Raw genomic sequence first — 25,293 nt, 5'->3', positions numbered from 1 at the left:
AAGCTATAAATGTGATGAGAAGGGTTGGACAAACAGTCCAGAACCTGTTTGTATCATTGAACATCTTCTGTGGTTGCTTTGTGTCTCTCTGTAAATCCGTGCTTCATTCTTTCCCTCCTCCTCCTTTTTTTTTGTTGTTGCTTCAGTTGTGATCTCTGAAATTCGTCACGCTGTTTTCCAGACAAACGATAGAATTCATCCTTGTCGATTGTTGGGAACAGACAGGATCTTACTGCTCCTGTACATAATGACCAGGGCCTGGATCCTGGATCTTTGTCCATAACATAATTCTCATATAACCTTCATCTAATCAGAGCTACGTACAGTCCAGACTGCGAGCATTTGGAACAACAAGCTGCCTTTCCGATGAAGGACATTTCCCCAAGAACTAGGAACCTTTGCAGGAACTCAATGTGTTTCCACCGCAGGGACCAGGGTCTAAATGAAGTCCTGCACGGGAAATGAGGAAGGGCAGGCTGATGCCTGAATATGTCTCCTGTGAATCAAGTCTGCAGCATTTCTGGTGTTTTGAATACACTTTGTTACTCGTGCTTGCCTCTTTTTCCAGCGTTGACCCAATCATTTGCTGTTGTAGTTGTTGTTCTCGAGGCCCTGAGCTTCTTCAGATATAGTTACTGCACCGAAGTGGCAACTCTCAGCTTTCACATGGGTCGGCCTACGTCCAGTCATCGACCCATGGACATCATCAGCACTTTATGAAAGTGATCCTTGGCAATTCTCTTCCAGAGCTTTATTGTTTGGTTGTTCCACCTCTTCTCCCCGAAAGGCCCTCTGGTTGCTCAGGCTGCACGTTTAGGATCACTGTCCTGCTGAGCGATGACACGTCGATGCAGCTGACTGTATCTCAGCACAGACGGCTCCTGTAGACCTCTGCATTCAACACGCCATGGTGACATCATCCAGCTCCACTGGCAGCCACACATGCCACAACAGAACCACTGCCATGTTCGACAGAAGAGTTCGTGGCTTCGGGCCTCTTCTCTCCACACTTCCCTCTGTCCACAATCTTCATAGGTTGATCAGCTGGTTTTTTTTTTAGCAGTCCGCGGAACTTCCTTCCAGCAATTCCCTGGCTTATGCTGCATCTTTGTTTTGAATCCTCTCCTGTTCATTGACGAGGACACACCTCCACCTACATCCTGTTTGTAACTTGCAGAGCAGTCATGAAAGGGTGGGCTATATCAATTTTGCAACTGATTTTTCAGCCTCATTATTATCTTATCATAGCCACTCTGCACTTTTTATTCGCACTAACTGGTTAACTAAGCAGAAACGGTCAAAGTTTCAAAATTCAGAAGTAACTGGACACATCATCCAGTTACTTCTGAATTTTGAAACTTTGACCACCGTGTTTAAAGGATCCATCATCGGTCAAACTAAAACACTAGTTTCCATTTTGATTTTAACGTACCAGATTTATCCAAGACACATTCTAGGAAAGTACACATCCATTTAATAAAGCGTTACAAGTTTTATTTCCCAATTACATAAAGGCCAAAGATACTGTTTCAAAGCCCACTAACCGTTGCGGGAAAACACTGGATCCCTTCATTCAAATTTAAATGATAAAGCTAAAACATTCAGTTAAACTACCCGAGGACAAGACCACAGTGTCCTCGACGGTATCTACAACCTTGCACTTAATGGTGAAAGAAAATTGGCAACTGTTTTCCTTATTTGTCAACAATGATTCAAATTTTAAGGGATTTAAAGACATCATCTTTGGGGGTTTTGCTCTGACAAAACAAGACATCCAAAGACATCACTCCTGAGCCCCCGGAAATTGTGCATGTTTTGAACTTCCAATTAAATAGTTTCATCAACTCATCGTTTATAATCAGTGGGTTTAAAATAATTCAAATCTGGCGCCGTACACTAAATTACAGGATGAGCATCTTTTTAGAGAAAATCGTGGAATATGAAGACATACGGTCGAGAAGTCTCTTCCCTCCACAGGTCATGTGCTATAAGAAACAGTCAATCACATCACGTGACGACACGTTCCACCGGGCTGACACATCGGATGCAAACAGTGTGACTGTGAGCTGTTTGAAGCATCAGCATTTTAATTGGACAAAGCAAAAAAAAAAAAAAATGTGACTGAAGCATCAACAGAACCCCCCTGGCCCAAAAACACAAGGCTGGAAAACATTCTTTAGGCACCGCCTTCTCTCAGATGATTATTTTGGTTAAATTAAAAGTAACTCGCTGACAATAAGGCAACACAACGGATTCTTCCAACTCTAGTTAAAAAACCATGGCGGCCTCATTGCGAACACCCGATCCTGATGAGGTTGATTCCTAATCTACAAAATAATAAAACAATCGTCGTTTAGGTTTTTAAAAACAGAATAACTTAAAAGAAGAATCACTAGTCAGACTAAAGGCTTTTCGTCCTGCGAGCGTGTGGAAGAGTCGAGCGTTGCACACGGACCAGCGCTGGACAGGCGGCGCTGCGGTCAAACAGTCATTTCTGTAAATCCACTTTCCCCAACCAGAAGCAAGTGCGCTTCCTTTTATTAGCATGTTGTCTTTATACAGCTTCAGTACAATTGAACAGACTTGTTTGGTTATTTACATAAAAACAAGACTTCCAAATGAAATTACAAAAGAAGGTGGAATGCAAAAACATAAAAAAAAAACTAGTATTTCAAATTTTGCGAAAAAGTTAAGAATTTGTGCAATAGTTTTCTGCCTAAAGTAAGGTAAGAGTGGCAGTAGTCCCTGCGATTGGTTTGTTTGAGATATTGAAAATCTAATTTAAAAAAAAAAGTTTGACAGTTGACAGCCACTTAGTGTTTTTATACACAAACACAAAAGGTTTCACATGTCACATGGTGTCACCGCAACATTTCTTCATAAGACAGTCCTGAAATGAAACAAACGAAAGGCAAAAAGCTCTTTATACAAGGTCGTCATCTTAAAAGTTGCTCAAAACAAAAAGGGGAAGAAAAAAATTGACACTTTTCTAATATATCTGTAGCAAAAAAAAAAAAGAAAAAAAAAGGGTGGCGTAGTCCTTTCTGTCTCAGGTGAAGATGAACTGGACATTGTCTCGTGTGTAAAAGCATCAGTCCATGCACACACATAAACACACACACACACACACACACTTCTTATCCTCAGACTGGACTCTCAGTCTGTTCAGTCCGTTCAGGGAGATGAAGTGAAGGAGCGCTGGATTTTTTTACTTTTAAACTTCTTTCCCCTCAACCTTCCGATTTCTACTCAGTGATTCCCTACGTTTCACAGAATGACTCGACAACACCCTGAGAACTTGCTTGGACTTGTTTGCGTTTCACGTTAGTAACAGGTGGACAGACCCGACAGCGGGAGGGAGATGTTCCGATTGAGAAAAAAATTAAATAAAAAAACCCACCCCTTGCTCGACACTCGTCTGGTGGCTGTGCTGCGTTACTATGGACTGGTGAGTATTTTCTGTGGCAACGTTTCTGGCCTCTCCTCCCTGTATGATTGTTAAACACTGGTATAAAACTCAGCCCTTCCTCTTCCGCTCTGAGGGGCTGAAAACAAACTAAACCTGCTGTTTTACTTTCTTTTTTTTATAACTAAACTCTGGCTTGTGATAGAAATATCTTGATGTTGTGTCATTTACATTTGGCCGGTTGAATGCAGGTATTACAAAAACGCACCAAATAATAAAATGGGCCCAGGAAATGCACAAGTGCATCAGCTTTAGTTTAAACAGTGTGCAAGTGTTCGGGAGTGGATGATTTTCATTACACTTGCAGATTGGGGGCAGTGGGCGAGGTTATGGGCTGGTAAAATGATAAACAGCCCGTCTATGGGAGAATAATTTTGTGTGGTAACGGAGAGAGAGCACATCTAATGCATTTTCTTCCCCAGCAGAGTATCATCCTTGGGACCTCAGAGGCTTGGAGAGAAAGGGCTGCTGTGATCGGTGATCAGTGGGTGTGGTAGCCGGCGGCGCTCATGCCAGCCTGGTTGGTGAGCATCGTTCCGTTGACGCCCTGCCCGGGCTCCACCATCGCCCCGTTGCTCACGGCGCCCACTCCGGTCCATCCAGCACTGGCATGTAAAGGACTGCGAGAGCAGACGGAAACAACGCGGTTAAGACAAATGGAGTCGGGATCTCACATCATCGAGGAACGTCCTGCCTCTTACACGAATGTCTGAGGAGCTGGATCTATCAAATCATTGATCAGATGATCAATTGGGTGTAATATTAATAAAATTGCACGATTTCAGTAGTGTGGATTAGACAGCAAACTACCCGTGGAAAGATGGTAGCACCATGGGCATCAATAAATAAAATAAGTAACAATCCACTTATGATTTTCTTTTTTCCCTTGTTTTCCTTCCAATTTCAGAAAAAAACACATAACCCGATTAAAAATGCTGGTCCTATATTTATTTAGAACATTTATATATATATTTATCTCAGTAATACATTTGAAATTTTGAAAATTGTAATTTTTTTATGTCACATTACATGCTGCTCTGTCGGCATTATATATATATATATATAACTCTAATGAGCATGGGAGCTGCAGTCATCAGGCCTTTTCTTTTAAAAGCATGAATTATTTCTTCACGTAATGCATCAGTCGTGATGCTGTGTCATGAGTGGTTGGTGTCTCCATAAAATATCTTTCATTTTGGGAATTCACATCCCCCGTCCTTGCCTCACTCCATAGTGTTCCCAATGCAGGGCAGTGTTCATTTAATTAACGAAAACTATGATGAAAGATTTTCAATAAAACTAAGGAGACTTAAATTAAATAAAAAGGAAACTTGGAAGGAAAGAATTACAACTAAAAGCATTTAACATTTTTTGTAAATAAAACTTAAAGATAATGTGTGGATCATGGATATTTTCATCCAAATACTTTTTTTTCCTGCTGCCCAAAATATCTTTATCTCGGGCAGAAGATGATTTATCTATCTTTTGGAATCTTGTAAATACAATTATAGATGACATAATGAGATATCATATTCCAATCAGTTGTGTTTTCATGTACTTGAGAAAAATTTAAGAAACTGTTCAGAAAGGGGCCAGGTATCAGATTTTACTTATAGCCAGTAAAAAGGGTATAACTAGGGAACTGGTACAGAGCTGAACCTCCGAACAACGAACTCTGGTTTGAAATCATCCGTCTTATCGATTCAATGGAGAAGTTGATGTACCAACTCAAAGGACATATCCATGACCGGAACTGGAGAAAATGGACCCAATACATGGAAAGTGTATTGGGTCAGAAGGAAACTATTCACAAGCCTGAAATGCCCCTAAAAATGTCTGTGTGTATGTTGGTTCCAGGTTGAAACTGTAAAACTAAAAATTTAAAAAACAAACAAAGTATATATATATATATATATATATATATATATATATATATATATATAAATAGATAAAGAAGACTTTGCAAAGTTATGTTTCTGTTATTAATGTTCAATGATGTCACATGTTTGAAGAAGCAGATTTGTGGACTAAATTAATCTATGATCCACTGACAATTAGTCAAGAGGCAGCAACGTAACCCATTTGACCCAGGGTCTGGCTCTGGTACTCACTTGTAGCCCTGCTGCTGATCCCAGGTCTGTCCATAGACTCCATAGCTTGGCACCTGCCATCCGTTGGGCACATACTGACCAATCTGCTGTGTGTTGCTGTACCACTGGCCCCACTGACTGTAGGGCTGCGCTGCGAAGCTCACTGCGCTCTGCTGACATACAGACAGATATTTTAGGAGGCAAGACTATAAAAAGGCAGCAGCGTCACAGCAGTTACGTCAAGTGAACAGGCAGTTCAGACGTCCACCAACAGGGGTTTCATTCAATGTGAGGGGTGATGACTATAGACAATCTTAGTTCGTACCTGTGGCATGTGAACCTGCTGAATGGGGCTGACCATGTCTGTGGTTTCCTTGCCCCAGTAACACTTGACCACATAGCCCTCTATGGATGTGCCGTTGACAGAAACAATAGCGTGAGCTGCTGCTTCGTGGGAGTTGAACCTGCAGGCGGAAGAGAGCGAAAGAAATTAGCCTTAATTATCAAGTCATATATTCATGGTATCATGAACGTATGCAGGCCAATCAGAAAAGTCCTCTCACCTCACAAAGGAGTAGCCTTTGTCTGGGAAAACACGGATTTCCATTATTTGGCCGAAAGGCGAGAAGGTCTGTCTCATAGTTTGCTCTGTGAAGAAAAGAAAATGGTTTAATATTTATTGTTCTCATAAACCTGCAGCTGGATATATATATGACTCACCTGTGAGGCCTGTTGTGACTCCTCCACAGTAGACGGTGCAGTTGCTGGGGCTGGACTGGCTCACCACCTCCTCAAATGACAGCTGCTTGGCGCTGGTGGCTAAAAGAACAGACGGAGCAGTTTATAGTTTAACCCTGCAGGATTTCTGTAGGTTCAAGTAGTAAGGAAGGCTTTTTAACACCTTTTGTAAAATAAAATAAAAAATACATTCAATGTGATTTCATAACCGTTTCAAACCTGGCCAAATATGAAATAAATGATAAATACAACCAACAGAAATCAGTGGGAATGTCAAGGCCTCCAATGAATTACTGATTGCATGATATTTATATCACATTTTTACACCCTTTCAGACCTGACAGACAAAAGTCAGGTAGACTCAGTTTGTAACGTTTGAAATGTCTATTGAATCTGTAGGTAAACAGCTCAACTGAAGTGAGTGAAGATATTTGAATGGGATTACATTGGTGAAAAATTTGATAACTTATCCCTTTGGTCGTCACCAGACACTATTCAATGACAACATGTTCCAAGTGAAAGAAACACAGATAATAACTTGATATCCATCAAAATTTTCATCAAAACCACTATTTCTGTGGTGCTAAGTCATGGATTGAGTTTGACTTACAGCACAGTGGCGGGTGGCTTTGCCTCCAGTTTTCAAACATCTTTGACAGTCTTCCAACCAAAATTTATTTGATCCCATCCATTTTCATTCATTCTCACACAATGCAGAATATTGTCCATCAATGTCACACTCAAAAATCCAGCACATTTAAGTATATGTCAGAATAAGAACAGTAAGTGAATCAGTGAAGGTATTTAAATGTATCCTGCAGGGAACATAAATGTCAATTCATCCGACAGTTGAGATATTTCAGTCTGGTCTTTAGTGAAGTAGATGAAACAAATCTTCTGCTGATGGATTTATCTCACAGCGTACATTCCCCGAGTCAGGCATTGCCTACAGTGCACCACCTTTAAGCTGGCTGAGATCAAGTCCATTGGTCAATCTCAATTAAATTACTGTGGACTTACTTTCATTTGGAGTTTTCGGAGCAGGCTTCCTTGTGGCCCAGTTAGTCCTGATCTGCCTACCTCCCAACCACTGCCCACCCATCTGCTGTATGGCATTCTCTGCATCCTGATTGTACAGAGGAGGAAACAAAGTGTAAACTCCTGGGTCACCAACGCCTAACACAGAACATGTTTCTGTGAACCCTGGAGTCAACTAAGTCAATGTTTGGTCAGTCCTCTAACACACAGGCACTCCTGACACACTTACCCATTTGTTGAAGAAGGACACAAAGCCATAGCCTTTAGATTTACCTGTGGCCATGTCTTTCACCACTCGACAATCCCTGTGGACAAACCAAACACAGAGTCAAGATATGCAATTCATTAATTACAACTATTTGTGACCTGTTTTTTTGCAACATCCATGTGTTCAGTAGAAACCATGGGGTTCGGGGCTGACAGCCATAGACAAAGAGAAGTACGACATTATTCAAAGATCGACAATTATTTTGTGGGTTATTTTTTAAAAGCTTTTTTTAAAGAAAGAATTGAACAGACTAAGAGAATAAACACTTACGATATTTTCCCAAAAGGAGCGAAAGCTGCTCTTATGTCATCTGTGGTAATTTCAGGACTTAGATCTCCAACAAAGACATGGAAGTGACCTAGAAGAAAAACATTCACATTGAAGTTCATACAAAGTGGTTTATCATGGTACTTTGTAAATTGGAGGTGGCTGAGACAAAAAAAAATAATTTCTAGAATTGATTCTTGCATTGTTATTGAGTATGTGACAATAAATCTATAAATTCTGAGTCATTGACACAAATATTAAAGGTGACATATTATGCTCCTATTCAGGTTCATGTTTGGTTCAGGTTTGTTTTAAGGCAAGTTTACTCCAAAGATTCACAACAATACAAGTTAACACTTTAAATTACTTGCAGAAAACAGTGGTCTGCCACATTATAACCTGCCAGTTTACACCACTGCAACTGGACGAGACGGTGAATCATCGTAACTCTTCTTCTCTTCTGTGCTTCTATCAGCTTCGTGTGGCGCAGCTCTGTGCTGCCTTCACGGGAAAGGGACATCAGAGTTTCATTTTACATGAATCCCGTACTGCAACGTTATAAAACGGTCTTGTCGTGAACTTTAAAATCTTCATTAAACATTGTTGTCATGTAGGGTGGAATGATTAATCATTTTCAAATCGAAATCGGGTTTCGGGTTTGAGCCGACAGATGTGCGACAAGAGCATTCTTCTAGCTACGTCTCGAGGCAACACCACCAACCTGTGTCAGCGCTTGACACAGCGCCACAGCAGCTACATGACGAGTGTATGGCCAACAAGTCAGTGATAGCAGTGACGAACATAGAACCCCACGATACTTGTTTGCGACTGTTACTCCGTATGAAAATGTCTCACGTGGGACCGTGAGGTAACAAACACCAGGACTATTCCTTCGTTACTGATGTAGGGTTAGCCATCTCACAAAAAACGACAAGGTGCTCTTTTTCACACAGTTTGTGTGCTGGCAGGCTCGACAGATACACACAATGTCACCTTTAAATGTGTCATTTACAATTTAATGGTAAGAATAGTCACCATCTTACATGTACTGTAAGCCTTGCGCCATAAAGAAACTATGCAACATTCTGATGTTTTTTGACCGATGTAAAAGCGCCACTTACTGCTTGTGTCTTTCTTTTGGCTGGTTGGTGTTGTGGCCCAGTTGACCTTGACCTCCTGCAAGAGAGACAAATGTAGAGAGCAAGGAAGAGGAAAAAGGTGAGATGTAGTTCACGCTTGCAGAGGGGAGGAAGGTGTTTTTTTCTGTGATTAGAGGTTTTGTCACACCACTTTTACTCAGGTCAGATTTTGTGATTGAGAACTTTGTTTTTAAAAAGGTGGTCTGGTCTCAGTATGTCACACTTTGGTTCTTAAAACCACCACTACTAATTGATCATTATCTAATCTCACATACCTTTGCATTAAATAATAAAACAGTAACATACAGTGGAGAATATCAACAGGGATATCAAGATTTCACCTTCATAAGCAGGAACATTTCACTCTCAGTCTAGTACAAATTTGGAGCAAAACGGAAGGAAGTAAGGTCCAAATAACAAGGGACTTACAAACAAGTGATTTTTACGAACTTGTTATACTCCTCAAATGGTCCTTCAATACCTGTTGAGGATAAAATATTTTCAACTGAATGTATTTTTCTTGAAATTGCTCTTATGTGGATTCTATGTGGAAATAAACTTTGCAAAAAGAACACAGCAGTCAAGATGTAGAGGGACAGAAGGGCATCAAGTGAAGTAGATCAAAGAATCTTACATGGAGCATGATTACACAGCAGGGCCACGTTGAATTAATTCATACACAGATGGCAAACTCACTCAGGGAAAATCCTCATTAAAACAGAGACAGCATGGAGCATGAATAGACAATAGAAAAAGGGCACTTTATTTAGAAGGACAATGTAATTTACTGATTTTATCTGAGTAAACCTCTAATGTAATCGGCAAAGATTCCTGCCTTTAAGCCTATGGCTGTTGAGTATATGTTAAAACACAGGAGACCATGCCTGTCCTAACTGATATATAGGGGTTGGACAAAAATAGAAACATTTTAATGGGGGACATAACACCTAATAAAATAGCAGTTGAACTTACATGGAAAGTCAATTAATTAAGGCTTTTAAAAATACTTCCATTACTTAAATGGTCAAATGCCTAAACTCTAAAAAATACCAGTAGTTGATTAACTGATTAACAAAAGATGATTTTACTAAACAATAGTTCAAGTTCTTTTTTTTTTAGGGGAAAACAGCAACAATATGTCTTTTTTTTATACTAGAAACAAGACACCTGAATTTATCAACATATCAAGATAGTTCATCAAGAAAATAATCAACTGATTAATCAATTAATGATAGGTCTGTCATAGTCAGACTGGCCATTGGGATTTCTGGGAGAATGTGACATATGATTTTACAGCCCCTGTCTGTTTCTTTACCAGCCCTCACTGTGTGCCTGTCATTAGGGTCATGCATGAGAAACATGGTTTCTAACAACCAATATTAATGAAATATTCTTCATTGTCATGAATCTGAAGGTCATTGGATAAAGTATTGCATTTGATTTGCCTTTTTTGTATCTGTAGCAGAGGAATAAAGCAAAAACATTTTTTGGATTTTCAAGTTACTTGCATATGCCAATGTGTGGGGGAAAACATCTAAAGGCAGAATACCTTAAACTAATTGTGTGACTAATTGACTCTGATTACTTTGGTCAACATAATGGCTTTTGTGTTTTTAATCTAAGACTACAATGATAGTGATCTCGCTCCTGGAATGTGTTACCACAAGAGAGCAAGAAACCCAGGAAAAGTCACAAACAAAACCAAATCTCATCATGTTGCGCATTTAGATTTGATATTTTAAGATTTCAGAGATCAATGGTGGTCCCACCCCGGTCATTCAGAGAGTGCACAGAAGAATAATGTGCCCGAGTGAATAAAAGCAAATTAATTGAAGTGGAAGAAGTAAATGACATGTTAGCTAAGGTTTGATAAGATACAGATTTTTCCAGCCCAGCCCACCCGGCTTGCCCTTGTTGACTCACCCAGGAGACATGATAGCTTACCTTACCCAGTATTTTCCGACCATTCATGGCTGCAATTGTGGCAGTTGCATGCCTATGCTCATAGAACTCCACAAAGCAGTATGGATCATGACCTGCCGTCTGGAGTGTATAGGAAAAACAAAGTCAGTCACTGTCTTTGGAAATCTAATGATCTCATTTGGAATTAAAAAAGTGGAAAGTAAAGATAAAGCTAGAACTGGTCATATTTCCGGGATTATTAGACCATCAGAAAAAGAAGTGAAATAAAAGTGTGCACCCCCTAGAATAATTTATATGGGCCTATATACTGTTATCATTAAAAGTCCTGATATCAAAAACAGCATTTGCCTTTACTATCCTTCATTGGTCGGGCTGCACTACTGGGAAAATAGTTGAACATCAGAGGAAGGAAAGCAAGATTACAAAAGGCAGAATGTAAAGTGCTTATCAATGATTTCTCTGATGAGTTTAGGTATTTAGAACTATTGAACTCACATCTACTATCATTTTACAGCTCTTGCAGGGTCCAATCTGGCCAAACAACTCCAAGATGAGGGCCTCTGTCACGTCCCGGGACAGATTCCCCACATACCTACATACAAAGATGGACAGAAAAAAAACAACAACAAGGAAGTAATTGTTAATTCTGTGTTTGAAAATCCAGCCTGGGAGATGAGCGTGAATTGAGGAGTGGGTAGGGTTTTCATACATGAAAAGCTTGTGAACTGCTACACATAGGAACTGTGTCTATCTAAGGTAAGAGTAGCCAGGCAGTGCAGGTTATAGTCTGCCTGTAAGGTGGCTGCTGTGATCCTAAATTGATGAAAAAGTTTAGTGGTGGAAGACGTTTACAGGTGTTTTACTATAGTAAAGCTATCACAATCCATAAATACTCTTTCCTTGTGGGTGTAGTCATTTAATTAATTTTCAGAAAATGCATTAGCAACTATTTGAATAATTGAATAGTCACTTTTAAAGCAAAACTGTGCGGTCTCTAGTTTTTCAAATGTCTTACTGATGCTTTTTTTTGTCACACATGACAGTACACTTTGTAATTAAAAGAAATCTAATGGTTGCAGCCTCTAATTTGAGTATTTGCTGGTTTTCTGTTTTGTATTCTCTATATTAAACAATACATACTATGACACCTACAAGGATTCTGGGAAGATGTGATGGATTCACAGTTTCTTATTTTTCATTGACGACTTTGATTAATTGTTCATTTAAGAAAATAGTTTGAAGATTAAACAATAATGAAGATAACCACATGGTACATCCACACTAATACGTTTTAGTTTTAAAACAACGTTCCGAAACAAATCGATCTCCATCCAGACGAGCAGTTCGGGACCGTTCACTTACACTGGGCACACACAATGATCAAATGTCTCAGTTTCTGCCAATCCAGACCAAACACAACCCCAGGGTTTTTTTCCAAACTGAAATAGCCCCCAGCGGCGTTTCCAACGTTTTCTTTCTCGGGGGCTTGGAATCTACGGCGTAGTGAGGTTGGGAGGCATGAACCTAGCAGTAGTCATGCGTTTAGAAACCAAAACATATTAGTTTGGATGCAGCCCTACTCCTCTTCTATGGTAACTCCAGGTTTAACTCTCGGTTTTCAGTCCAAGAAGTTGGTTCTTTTCTTACCGGGGTAAATCACCGTGGTAACTTATGCTGAATGGCAAGCCTGCTCCAGAGGTTAAGTTCGAGATAAGCGATCAAAGCCAGTCACCTCTAACTACTGACCAATCAGATCACTGGAAAACCAGAGTTATCGTTCTACAGGTTAGCGTAACGTGGCGAATAATAAAGCATAGCCGGTATTTATAGATGAGTGGAATCGTGTTGCTGTTCCATACTTTTCAACTCTGGTTTAAAACAGAGGGAGAATTTAGCACCCTAAATATAGACTCATTAATATTAGAAATTTGAATGCAATAAAGATTATTTTTATTCTATCACTGCAGCTTGATTGAACACGAGTAGACTGACGAGAAATACAAAGAAAAATTAAAAGACTATGATTTATTTGAAAAATGACCCAAGCGCTGATAAATATTTCTCTTGATCATGAATGAAGAATTTAGTCGGATTGATGAAATCGCACATTAACTTCTCTCCTGTGCTTCAGCAGCAGAAACAGTCAGACATCAGCTTATCTTCATCATAGTTTGACAATCATCAGACAAAAGGGGGCACAAATATTCGAGTGGTTCTTTTCTGTTTTAGTTGTTTGATCATATTTTCATTTCACTTTGTATAAAGTCACTTTTACAAGTCGCTTAATCCAAATTGACCTGCACGTATCAGTTTCTTTTCATATCATATTAAAAACTTGATTTGTGGTTCTGACGATGTGGCTTGTAATTAACGTCTCTGCCTCTTCCACGTGAATACACTCATAACCGGGTAGGAAAACCCAGGGTTGACTGATATCCAGCTTAGTACAGAGGTTATCCAGGATGGTCAGAGTTAGGTTTAGCCAAACCAAATAACGAAAAACGTATCCTAGGTATGTTGAACTGTTAGTAGTAAAGGCCCTGGATCTTCATCAAAATGTTATGGATTCTTCCCAGGCCCACACCCCGTCGCTCCACAGAGTTTAGTGTCCAAATCGTTTCTGTACTTTTTGAATAAGTCAGACAATTAATATGCAACCATTTCGATAATTGAACAGTAATGTTTGCTTTGTGCATGAATCTGCCATTTCTAGCTGGTCAAATGTGAGGAGTTAATGTTTTTTTTTTTCTTCTTCTTTCTCCATCATACAAGATATTACATATCTCTAGATGCTGAACAATTGAGCAGACAAAACAAGACATTGGAATGTCACCTTGGTCTGTGGGTTAATCATAACGCTATCTTACTGACAAATCGGTTAAACAATTTAAAAAAAACATCACTGAGTTAAAATGGATAACTAAAAATAAAAAAAAATAATATCAATAACCTAAGCTGCAGCCCTACAATGAACACGACATTTCGTGGAATTATTTCCATGAGACCAGTACATGTGTACGTGTAAATGCCTAAAACCACAACAATAAAACAGCTCCCAGCTGTAGGCATGTGAAAGCATTACAGGCCATATTAACTGTTCAAGTCAACGCAAATGTCTCCAGACGAGGAGATCCCAAGGCTGTTTGTGGCAAACGATTCTGTGCATAATGAGCAGCTCTTCGAACCGTAGTGTGCAGCTGGGGGCAAGTATGAGTGAACTCACGGCTCCTGGCCTCGCCGCTGGCTTTAAATAGATTTAAGTTGATGTTAATAAACAACGACCCGAAATATCAATATCGACATCGGGGTGTCTCGCGAGGTGGCTGGCGACAAAGCCACCAATAGAAATCGCCTCCAAGGCCTCGGCAGTAACATGCATTACAAGCAGCAGTGAGGAGGCGACGATACGACAAACTCAATCGGAAACGCTGGTGGTTCACTGTTCTTCTGCCCGTCGTCAGTCTCTGGCCAGATGAATTGTTGAATATAGCAAACACGCCAAACGGTTGTTGGATAACTAACACACCAACACGAACGTCTGCCTTTCTGAAACCAGCGGTGTGAACGGACGCGTTTTACAGATTGAGATTTTTCTGGAATTGGCTAGCTGGCTAGGTTTTAATGCTAGCTAGCTAGCTAGCATTAAAGGCAGGCAGGGTGATCATTTGCCTATAATTAGATCAATACGCCGTGTTTCGATTTAAACGTGTTGGGTTCTAAACTGCATTTAGAGGTTCGATCTGCCCACACCGGAGAAAATTAGCGTTCGGTGGATTGAGTTAGGTTGAGGACAACAAGCTACCGCCGCCTGTTACGTGACGGACACAAGCCGCTAGCTAAACGGCAACACGGGCACGCGCAGACTTACAGGGTTTTGGGTGTGTCATCGTCCATTCTGTTACACTTGCTGGCCGAGAACAAGTCGCAACCCTGAGAGCAAATCCACGACTGTCGCGGGCAGCTGCCTGTGACACCGTCAAGTGATTTTTAATGCGCAGTGTGAGCCGAATTGCCGCCGCCGTTGTCTCCACGGTGAACAATAGGGTAGCCGACAAAGATGGCGGACCGACCGGGGCCGACTCGAAACCCGCATGCGCAGTAGCTCCGCGAACGTCAACTTCTGGCCAGCCAGTGGCGTAGCGGAGGGGACGCGCAGGTACACGGCAGCGTACCCACTTATTTTTCAATCGGCGTAGCGTATATCCACGTATCGCCTCGGATGCGCATCATTCTGCAGTGTGCTGCAAGAAAACTTTCTTTTCCTAGGAGAGAGGGAAAAAAATGACCCGCCTTACGCTTTCTCTCATTGGCTAGGAGTCGCTTGCCATTGTTGTTAGGTTGTTTAGATGAGGAGAGGTGATTGGTTAGAGATAGTATAGTGTCATGCCTTCGTTTTAACTTTTTGGGGGGGGCCTGACCTGCGACTTCATAACATTAAGCCTTTATTAAATTCACACATGAAGGGAACTACTCAAACAAAGATCTGGTTTCAGCAGAAACAAACTACATAGAGATAACTATGTCGTGGATGTCAGAGAGGCCCCAGCTTGTTTGGTTGTGGAGCTCCTCATCTTGAATTGGTGGTTAATATCACAGGAGAGCCACATGGCACTGTCCCGTCTCCATTTCTGTTCACTTCATATTTCGAGTATCACTTTGTGGAGCGGTGCAGCAGGAAATCATCTGCTCCTAAATGTGGAGACCTGTTTAATGCCACAGACTGCAATTTAATAACCGTTACAAATGATCATACCAGCCTAAGTATAAGAGTATGATGGAAAATCAGCAAGGACAACATGAATTACATTGAATAATTATTATTATATCACATTTCCGTACTTCCCAGCAGTATACAACAATATTTCCTAACGATATAATTAATTAAATTGAGCCAATTTATTTTTTGCTTAAATAAGCAGCCAGGAGAAACTGACTTCAATGCATTTTAATACTTTGAGACCTGCTCACTGTATATCTAAAAGTACTCAGAGACAAATTTGGAGAACCTTTATGCAATTTGATGTAATATAACCCCCCCACCCCTTGTGTAAAGTGCCTTTTGGTAATTACATTTAAAATGTTTGTTGTACTTTATCTGAATGAAAGATGTTTCGTATAAAAAAAGGGGGAAATCAGCCCTTCGAGATTTGACCAGCTGCAGCCATATACAGTCAATTACAACACAACCACAATCATTTTTATGAAATGTTAGAGGCAATCGTGTTCACCGTTTGTAAAACCATAAAAGTCAAAAACCTGATTTATTGTCACCTTATGACAATTGAACAACTTTGTCATTCATTTTTAAAAAGTCTATGACAAATACATAAATTACATTAACCTGCCAACAGCAATAATCTGAAAAAAAAATATCCCCAAAAGTTCAGAGGTTCCCATGTCAGTACCCTGATGCTGCTACATGTTGATGATACAGTCCTGTCCAGTATATACAGAGATGAGTTGGGCTTGTGTCTCTGCTCAGTCCTCCCTTCATCTTGGGCAGATGTTGTGATCAGTAACAAGCTTCTCCATCCGCTTTATCTTGCGTTTGTTCTTGGGCATGGGTTTGTCATACATGCCGTTCTTCAGGAGATGCTCCTTGCTGTGATGAATCTGCGCACCGTGCTCCAGCTGGAAGGAGCACAGGGCTTTTAGAGGCCTCAGCAGAACCTGGACACACAAATGGCAAAGGGAGGAGTTGATGGGAATTCAAAGATTATTCATATTTATTTTCCTTTCAGTTACAACTGATACATGATATTAAGGCTTTCCATCACGGTTCGGAACATGCCTGTATGAAAATAATCCACTGACACATCGCATTATTTTACATTATATTTTTAGGTTGACTTGAAATCTTAAAATATATTTTGAGTGGTTCTTTTCTGTTGTAGTTTTTTGATCATATTATTTTCATTTACATGTAGTTTAAACCGAATTGACATGCACTATCAGCGTTTCTTTTTGTGTCATATTAAAAACTTTATTTATGGTTCTGACAATGTCACTTGTAATTACCCACTCAGCTCCTTTCAAATGAACACACTCGTGACCGGACAGGAAAACCGAGGTTTGACTGAGACAGTTGATATCCAGCTTCGTATTACAGGTTATCCAGGATGGTCAATGTTAGGTTAAGTCAAACCAGATAACGTTAACGTCCTGGGTAAGTTGAACCCGCTTCATACTACAGGCCCTTGGAGTCGAACCAAAAAGGTTGTGTGCCTTAACCATTTGGTTACCAGGGCAACCTTTCCCCTTCACTTTCCAAACCCTTGGAAATACAATGCAAGGCAGATTGACTTTATATGTAATTTTTATCTTTTGGCACAAAAAGCCTGCCAGGCGCACACTTTCATACAATAACCCTCATTATTTCACCATCTTACCTCTTGGATGTTGTCATTCTGCTCCAGGATGGACAGGGCGACAGCAGCACATTCCAGCGTGGACAGACAGATGTTAGAGGGTTGTGTGCGGATCACGTACTGACTGCACAGATCCCTGTTGAGCTGCACCTGGTAAACCAAAGCAGAGGCACCCAGTCGTAGGATGATATTCTCACTCTGTTGGTAATGTCTTTTTATGGTTCAAGGTTACTAGTAACCATGTTTTTGATTTTTAAAAATGTGACTTTCTGTGAAATAGCCTGATGGAGATAAAAAAAAAACAACAACTTCAATTTTCTGGGTGGACAGTAGGATAATTTTCCAATTTTCATTAAATCAAATGTCTTTAAATACTATTGGTAAGTCAGCATGCTATTTTAAAAGAAAGAAAGAAAAATCAGACAAAGGGGCAAGCGCAGCATAGAAGGGGCCATTGTCTCGGGTAGATGGGGCACTTCTCTCTATAATCTCAGAGATTTTGGCTGACAAACAAAACACAAATATTGCTCGGGACAACTGCAATTGACCCACGTGAAACAACAAATGACAAAAGAATTCAAAACACTTGGTATTAACTTAATTCACTTTCACTGTGATGACAGAGACATACACACCTGTTTAGGCAGGTGGAACAGGCTGTTTTTGAGGAACATGTTTTTCGCCTGGCTCCAGGTGCCGTCTATGATGATGATGTTGTGTTCTACGCTGCCCACTTCTTGGTATTTCACCAACTCCTCCAGGTTCTGCGATTCCGGGCCTGGGTACAAGATCAGCGTCCTGCTGTCCTGACACAATGCAGCCAGCTCTGGGTGCCTGAGCGGAGAAAGAGATGAAAACAAGAACAAGTGTAAGTTGACAACAGTGTTGTGACATCAGGAAATCGATGCGTTAATAATAAGATAAAAACCACCCCTTACTTTCGCTCACTGAATCTCCTTCCAACTATGACATTGCATTTCCCTTGAGGCAAACAAGCAGCGAGTAGGGGCACCGTGCGGAGAACTCTGCTCTCCTGAGGGCACAGCGGGGGTTTGAAAAGTCAATCATAAAAGATATACTAGAGTCAATGCAATAATGGCAAATTACACATTTTGTACTTTTCTACAAAAGTGCATACACTGTTGTGCAAACGTTAGGGCTCCATATTAGGTCAGTACTGCCTGAGGACAGATTTCAGCCGTTTCAATGTTTAATAGTTGGTGAATCTACGGAATTAGTACATTTTAACTGTCGATATCATTATTGATATTGGACAGCAAGTGGCAAAAATGTTTATGCCGTCATTTTATACACTCAAACAACTGATGGCTACATCATTGCAAAACAAGACGAGAACAACCAGAGCCAAAAGATGTAGAGAATGGAGGACCTGTCAATGTGTCAATCTTCGAGTGGTACACATCTCTAACACGTTAGTGTTGGAATTTAATTCCACTGACATGATATGCAGTAAACCTGTGGGGCTTTTGATGGGTGATCACATTGTGGCACTGCTACTCTTGACTAGAGAAATGATGTAAAGCATTCCTCCACCACGTTTGACCTCTTACAACTCACCTCTGCGGGATGCTGCACTACGTACAGACACGTAGACACCTCCAGGGGTTGTGGTGGGAGAAAAGGACAGAGACACACCTTCTGTGGGCGACTACATGGGAGGAAAGTTGAAGACGTGAGGCTTTGACATGCCCGTTACCTCCCAGCCTACAGCCCCATCTCTCTGTTTCTGCTCGGGTCGAGCTTTTCTGTAACGACATAAACCTGTTCCCGTATTAAAGCATGCCAGATATTTGGGGAGGAGGAGGAGGAAGAGGAGGTGAGGTGGCGGGAGAATGTGTACAACCGACCCCACTAGCTCGGCTAGCTATATAGCGTTAGCTTCGCCTTCATTCAGCTCACCGGCACCGTAAACATGTCGGTCTTCTCTCCCCGACCTCCACCGGCAGGGCGGCCATGTCTCCGAACGCGTCGTCCAGCCCGTCTTCCGCCGACGAGCTGTCGCAGGTTTCTGGTCCATTTTCTTCGGGGGCGAACGAGGAGCAGGAACTGGGGACATTTTCCATCGCGGAGTCGCCACAATGCTAACTTATCCCACTACTCAAACACACCGGTTCTATTTTGTTACCCACCCCGAAGTGGGAGAACACCCGCCCCTGCCCCACCTGTGATTGGTTGAGGTCAGAGCCGTGGGTCTCGGATAGGCTGAGGCACGAAGAGTGATGATTGGTTAGTCAGACTAATTTAAGGGGACAGTCGCGTCTGTGGAATAATAACATTTAAATTGTAAACGTCTCCAGCCTTGCTAGTGTATATGATAAGGACCTACTGTATGTGGCTGAAATAAAGATTAATCTAATCTAATGTCCCTAGCACTCTTTTTTATATAGTTAGAGCTGAACTGTAGAACTGTGTGTAATGAATCATAAATAAGCCTGGCTCATGGGCATTTCAGTTAAAGTTGGTATTGTAATGATTGAGGATGTACATTTTTTAGTTTTTATTTATCCTTTATTTTACCAGGAATGCCCCATTGAGCTACAATATATCTTCTTCCAGGGAGTCCTGGTGAAGCCGAAGAAGAAGAAACCAAGAAAGAAAAGCATTAGCCTGAGTAAAGGTTCAAACCACTTCAATGCAGATTTACTCAATTTACCCCATGGGTCAATAAAGTACTTCAGTGTTATATTTCCTTCCAGGCAGGGCAGGTGTTTTTTCTATTGTGGCATTTAAATCTAATAGGGTAAAATTTCTATCAGAGGTTTTTGGATTCCAATGAGTTAATATTAATATAATAATATTATTTTTTCAGGGAGGGCAGATCCTCCTCTGTATCGGGGCAGTTTTGTAATGGAAGTTGTCTGTTTTTGGTGAAAGTCATTTGTGAACACAGCTTATAGAGACAGCAGAGGATCCTCAGGTCAGCAGTGAAGAGTCTCATCCTCTACAGAGGCTTCTTCAGCCTCTTGGATGAGGCTCTTCACTGAGGTTGAAATGAGGAGAGAAACATCTTCAAGAATTTCTAACAAAGTCAACTTGCTCTTTATTCGAAAGCCTTTTGGATAACTGTATGACCAGGACCTCCACAGACATCTCTGAGCATCTTGGTTTACAGGGTAATTTCTCAAAGAATGTCTTGTCTCTTGCAGAGGTCAAATCTTTCAGGGCCCCTCTACAGATTAATGAGTTCCTCCTGATGATGGCGCTGCAGGATAAGGAAAAAAAGGAGGAGCCCACCTCCTCTGCAGCTCAGATTCTGTGGAGACTTGTGTGTGAATGAATGAGTGGTCCACATCTCCCTCTACAGACTAAAGGTGCCTCAGTACCTGCAGAAAAAAATCCCTTTTTGAGACAGGGATGTGATGTTACCTTTTATTTTTATTTACAAATTTGACTTGAAATCACCGGGCTGTGACCACAATGAAAAAAAGTAGGAGAAATGCATGAGAAGCATGTAAACATTACCTGCAGGCCCTGGTCCCAGCGTCTTGAGTTAGTGGAACATTGTTGTTTCCTGTGTATTAATGAATTTGCAGTAATATGAATAATGGACGGAATACTTCCTACAGTAGCACTGGAATGTCCCTCATGCTACTGATTTCATATAAGTTGCTTATATGTTGTTTAGTATTGTGCTTTGAGCCTGAACAGCACTTTGGTCAAGTGAGGTTGTTTTAAATGTGCTACATAAATAAACTCTCTATTTAATTCTTTATTTCGAACAAATTTAAAATAAAAAAGCAAGTGTGACACTGCACACAGAAAAAAAACCCAACAAAGGAAAATGTTCATAAAGTGTCACAAACAACGTCCATAAACAAACAAATCATACATGTCCGAAAAGGAGCAGGAGGAAGCCAAAGCTCATTTATGCTTATAATTTCTGTACAACATTAGCAGCTATATACACCAAATGATACCAAATTATTTACATTCATAACCTACTTTGGAACTCTAATCAAACAGATAAATTCAAGCTGATTCAGGCTTTTGTAGATCTTTCCAACTGCAGTGTTAAAAGGTGAAAACATGTACTTACAGCATGCTGCAATACCCCAAGGGGCCACTAAAGTCAATTAATGCAGGATATAGCACATAAGGGTAACTGACTACAGTATGTTAATTACCTGTTGTCACAGAGTGTTGGTGTTGTTTTTCTCACCACACGGTAGACCCCTGCAAATCATCTGTCATGCGACGCAAATCACCCAAAATAGGGGAAAACCGTGCGTTTGTCTTTGCATGTGTGTTTGTGTTCCGTCCTCAGTTCTGTTACATCACACTCAGACAGAGTGGTTCGCAAAGAACCCTTTATGGACTTTGGGCCAGGAAAGCCAATGAGTCTATCAAATAGGCCAAGACATGGCTCGGAGAGGAAGAGCCCATTTGACACAGATAACCTGGAACGACTGCTGTCAGGTCTGTACTACTCCTGGAAGTCTGGGGAGTTATTCATAAAACGCATGTTCGAACGCATGAGAGTAGAGTATTGTCTGCTGCCTGCAAGAGTAACTTGCGTTTTCTGCCAGCTGCCAAATAAATGTCACGCTGTGTCTGAAGAGGAATGATAACCTGTTGTAAATAACAAAAAAAAAATAGTTCCAGCCACAGATGTGACATGATGACAGTGTTTTCCTGCGCCCCCTGCAGACGGCTAATTGTTCAAAATAGGAACACAGATATCCCAGCATGCAATAAGACAATACAGAGCAACAAAGGGCAAACTGCCGCTCTACTTTGAGACTGAGAGAGAGAGAGAGAGAGAGAGAATACAGTTCAACAGCACAATGCCTGCCGTCATCCAACAAACATGCTCTGAGCTGGCCCTATTGTGTCAGGAGCCCCTGTCGTCCACTATGTAAACATCCCCTCTGGACCCCATCACGACTATATTCAGACCCCAGGCAGGAAGTGATTTCATATCCAACATCCACCTCAGTCTTCCTCTCTCAGGTGGTGAGCATTCCCAGCAGCAGACGCCCCCCCGCCCAAGGAAGAGGGTAATGGTGAGCGAGATCAGGGTTTCTCAGCCGAAACATTTTTGGTGGTATTGCCTTTTACCAACATTTGAATCACAGTGTATGCACATCTATATTCTTACAAAATCAAAAAGAAAAATAAGCCAGTCAAACAAACATAAAGACGATGTGATATAAAGCACATACACGGCAAATAATAAGTAGGTTCATCACTGAAAATGGATTTTAAGAAGTGAATTAAAGGAAAATAATAATTTGGCCTGACCTCCTCATGCAGGTTATTGCAGAACCGGGGAGCAAAGATAAAATCCCCACTGGTCTTAAACCTGAACAGCCAGGCTCATGTCTGAGGACCTTGGGCTGCACATGGGTTTTCAGTTGGAGGAAAGAAGAGTTTTTAACGTAATCAATAAAGTGTTCAAATCAATTATGCTCAGTAATATGATCTCTCTGTTTTTTTGTTAAAAGTCTACAGCAGCATCTGTTGCGCTGCTGCAGTTATGAGGAAATAAAGGCATCACTTACTACCTCTGCATGTCCGAGGTGGGTTTGTAATTTCAGTATTATCCCTTTTTGCAAAGGTCTAAATATACTTTTTGTAGTTGTAAATAAATTGCTTTTTTAATTTTAATTCATGCATTTGATGATACAAGAGTCTGCTTCAATTTAAGCCATTAACTGTGGTTCAGTGACGTTTACTGAGAAGTTAATAAATACAGGTATGTAAAATATGTAAAATCAGGCAGAAATAAGGCCAAAACTGCTCATGTAGAAACAAAATCTTGTTTATTGTTCTCTCAATTTATAACAATGTGAAAAAACCAAACAACGAAATACCTCTTGTCTTTAGAGTCCTTCTGGAACATTAACTTTACCGTGAAAACCAACAGACCTGTCAGACTGGCAAGACCATTCAACTCTGCTGGAGCAGTACGTCGAGCCAAGGAACCTGCAGGGAGCCGAGAAACTGATGGAAAGGACCGACACGCTATGAGGCTCAAGCTGGGCCAGAGCCAGAAAACTTTATCATATTGTATCAAATACATTCTCACCCACACACATCAGTAATCTGTGCATGGCAATGAGCAAAGACAAGCGGTAGAAGTGGGAATTAAAGAGAAATAACAAGAAGGAGACACAATGGTTATGGGAGACATTATGGTCCAATAACTTTTATTTGAAGAAAGAAAAAGAAACGAAATGTAATACTAGAGCACTAATCACTCTTCCATTCCGAGGTTGATGGGCCAAACACCAAATTGAGCCTGGCGTTGGTGTGAGCTAATTAATCCAGTACATTAGCAAAAGCACTGAAGCGGAACAGAGGTCTTACAAATTATTCTTAAAATGCCTATAGAAACATGACAAATCTGATTTGGAATCACTGGGCTGTAACCACAATGAAAATGAAAGCTTGATATATATACTGTGCAAGAACTGAAAAAGTTTTTAAAGATACTTGGCAAACATTAAAATACATGTGTTTGACTTCTTTCAATGGCTGTCTGCTAAGAGCCATATAGTCACAAAATGTTATAAACCAAACAAAGACTACTGAGTGTTTCAAGGTGACAGCTGAGACAAAAAGCAGTTTCCCCCCCAAGAACAGAAACAGTGAAAGGACAATACCAGACGACACACCTGTGGTGACCTTGGAGGTAACTGGCCCTTTCAGTCGTGTTTGCTTGGGTGTGTGTGTGTGTGTGTGTGTGTCTGTGTCTGTGTATGTGAGTGGGTGTCTTTCTGGTCTAAAAGCGAAATAAACACCCACACTGAGATTCTTCAAACAGGTGCATTCGGAGCAACTTGAGTTGCAGCTCGACTGTCTTGTTAAATCATGGACACAAAAGTGAAAAGGGGAACATCCCAACTCGCGGCTCAGTCAAACTAATAGAGCAGAATGTGGGTTACGCTGTTATGGGGAACTATAGCGTGAATGCGACAACTATACTAGTCTTCTGCTGTGTTCCAACCGGATCAGAAACAGTAGTGAAACCTATGAACTATCTATCCACCATCTGCGGATCCCCGCTGAGAGAGGGGCTTGAGAACAACCTGCCACAGACAGAGGAGTGACGGATGTAATGAGGAAACCCCAAAATAAATAAAATGAGGAGAAAAAAAAACCCAGCAGGTGGGGGGGTTGAGAGACAAACAAACACAGGGGTAGTTTTACACCCACCTGCTCCACCGGCTGTCCTTTACCATGCTTCTGACAAAACAGACCAGAGTTTGACTGACATCAAATAGTAGAAGATACATTTTTCTTTGTTTGAGCAGTGGTTAGTGGTTGAAGCAATTTGAATCAGTATTTTTACGCACTGGATTATCAACAAATATTTCTGTTTAACGGAGCTTTTTAGCACCTTTCAGCTAATTGTTTTGGGGGGTTTTTGTAAACAATTTTATTGTGTCAGTTCTCTCTGCCCTGTGTTCCGAGCGTAGCGGACAGCTCTTCTGAGCAAAAGAGATTCTGACGAACACACTGTGCACTGGGACTGGACGACAGAAAGACAACTTTTAGCGGCAAGCAGGTGAACATATAGCCGATTTGTTTTTACAGCTTGGTAATAATGCAGGCCTTTGTAGGTTCCGTTTACTTCAATCAACATCATTTTAATTTTATTCTTAAAGTATCAAAAATGAACAAGCAAATTGCACAAAATGGCCCCTTTCAGAGTATATTGATGCTGATATGTTGAAGTGCTACAGCTTTCAAATGAATGAAGGGTTAGGGTTATGGTTAGGGTAAAAAGCATAATATTTTGAATATTTTGAAAAAAGTACTGCAGTCCATTATTTCTATCTCTGGCACATAATAATAGTTGTAAACTTATTACAACCAAAAAGTTTTTCTTAGCTAATAGCTAATAACAACAGATCTATAAAGCTTCAGTAATTGATGTGTTAACCATGAATAAATTCATTATTACTGCTAATTATAAATGATACCTCATCAGAAAGGGGCACCAATAACTAATTCATTCTCTGATAGATCA

The 25,293-nt window shown here is 40.7% G+C and overlaps 2 protein-coding genes across 5 annotated transcripts; both read right to left on the bottom strand.

Annotated features, from left to right (window-relative positions):
• Nucleotides 1-1,477: 1,477 nt before the first annotated feature.
• On the bottom strand, nucleotides 1,478-15,127 carry LOC118284907 (cytotoxic granule associated RNA binding protein TIA1). Of its 4 annotated transcripts, none has more exons than XM_035608088.2 (12): nucleotides 14,798-15,127; nucleotides 11,425-11,521; nucleotides 10,951-11,049; nucleotides 8,989-9,043; nucleotides 7,871-7,958; nucleotides 7,562-7,637; nucleotides 7,315-7,420; nucleotides 6,277-6,375; nucleotides 6,120-6,204; nucleotides 5,882-6,020; nucleotides 5,578-5,729; nucleotides 1,478-4,086 (listed from the first exon to the last, which is right to left on the bottom strand). In XM_035608088.2, the coding sequence occupies exons 1-12, from the start codon at nucleotides 14,821-14,823 to the stop codon at nucleotides 3,948-3,950; spliced, it is 1,161 nt and encodes a 386-aa protein (XP_035463981.1). In that variant the 5' UTR covers nucleotides 14,824-15,127; the 3' UTR covers nucleotides 1,478-3,947. The 4 variants fall into 4 exon arrangements, with proteins under 4 accessions (XP_035463981.1, XP_035463982.1, XP_035463983.1 ...); XM_035608089.2 differs by having other exon boundaries at nucleotides 5,578-5,726; nucleotides 14,798-15,126; XM_035608090.2 differs by lacking the exon at nucleotides 14,798-15,127 and adding an exon at nucleotides 12,292-12,310.
• Nucleotides 15,128-15,623: 496 nt separating this feature from the next.
• Nucleotides 15,624-19,475, bottom strand: dtwd2 (DTW domain containing 2). Its single transcript, XM_035609145.2, has 6 exons — nucleotides 19,218-19,475; nucleotides 18,876-18,966; nucleotides 18,236-18,330; nucleotides 17,933-18,131; nucleotides 17,319-17,447; nucleotides 15,624-16,599 (listed from the first exon to the last, which is right to left on the bottom strand). Exons 1-6 carry the CDS (start codon nucleotides 19,379-19,381, stop codon nucleotides 16,420-16,422), a joined length of 858 nt encoding a protein of 285 aa, XP_035465038.1. The 5' UTR covers nucleotides 19,382-19,475; the 3' UTR covers nucleotides 15,624-16,419.
• Between the last annotated feature and the right edge of the window lie 5,818 nt (nucleotides 19,476-25,293).

The sequence above is a fragment of the Scophthalmus maximus genome, chromosome 20, assembly GCF_022379125.1.
Source record: "Scophthalmus maximus strain ysfricsl-2021 chromosome 20, ASM2237912v1, whole genome shotgun sequence".
Taxonomy (NCBI): Eukaryota; Metazoa; Chordata; class Actinopteri; order Pleuronectiformes; family Scophthalmidae; genus Scophthalmus; species Scophthalmus maximus.
This window is presented reverse-complemented; position numbering and strand designations above follow the sequence as displayed.

Coding starts and splice junctions, on each gene's coding strand:
- dtwd2 (XM_035609145.2), bottom strand. CDS start 19,381: ATGGAAAATGTCCCCAGTTCCTGCTCCTCGTTCGCCCCCGAAGAAAAT. Junction 18,132..18,235: donor AGGAGATTCAGTGAGCGAAA/GTAAGGGGTGGT, acceptor TTCTCCGCTCAG/GCACCCAGAGCTGGCTGCAT. Junction 17,448..17,932: donor TGTTCCACCTGCCTAAACAG/GTGTGTATGTCT, acceptor TTGGTTTACCAG/GTGCAGCTCAACAGGGATCT.
- LOC118284907 (XM_035608088.2), bottom strand. CDS start 14,823: ATGGACGATGACACACCCAAAACCCT. Junction 9,044..10,950: donor GTCGGAAAATACTGGGTAAG/GTAAGCTATCAT, acceptor TCTCTCTTGCAG/GAGGTCAAGGTCAACTGGGC. Junction 7,421..7,561: donor TGTCCTTCTTCAACAAATGG/GTAAGTGTGTCA, acceptor CTGTACAATCAG/GATGCAGAGAATGCCATACA.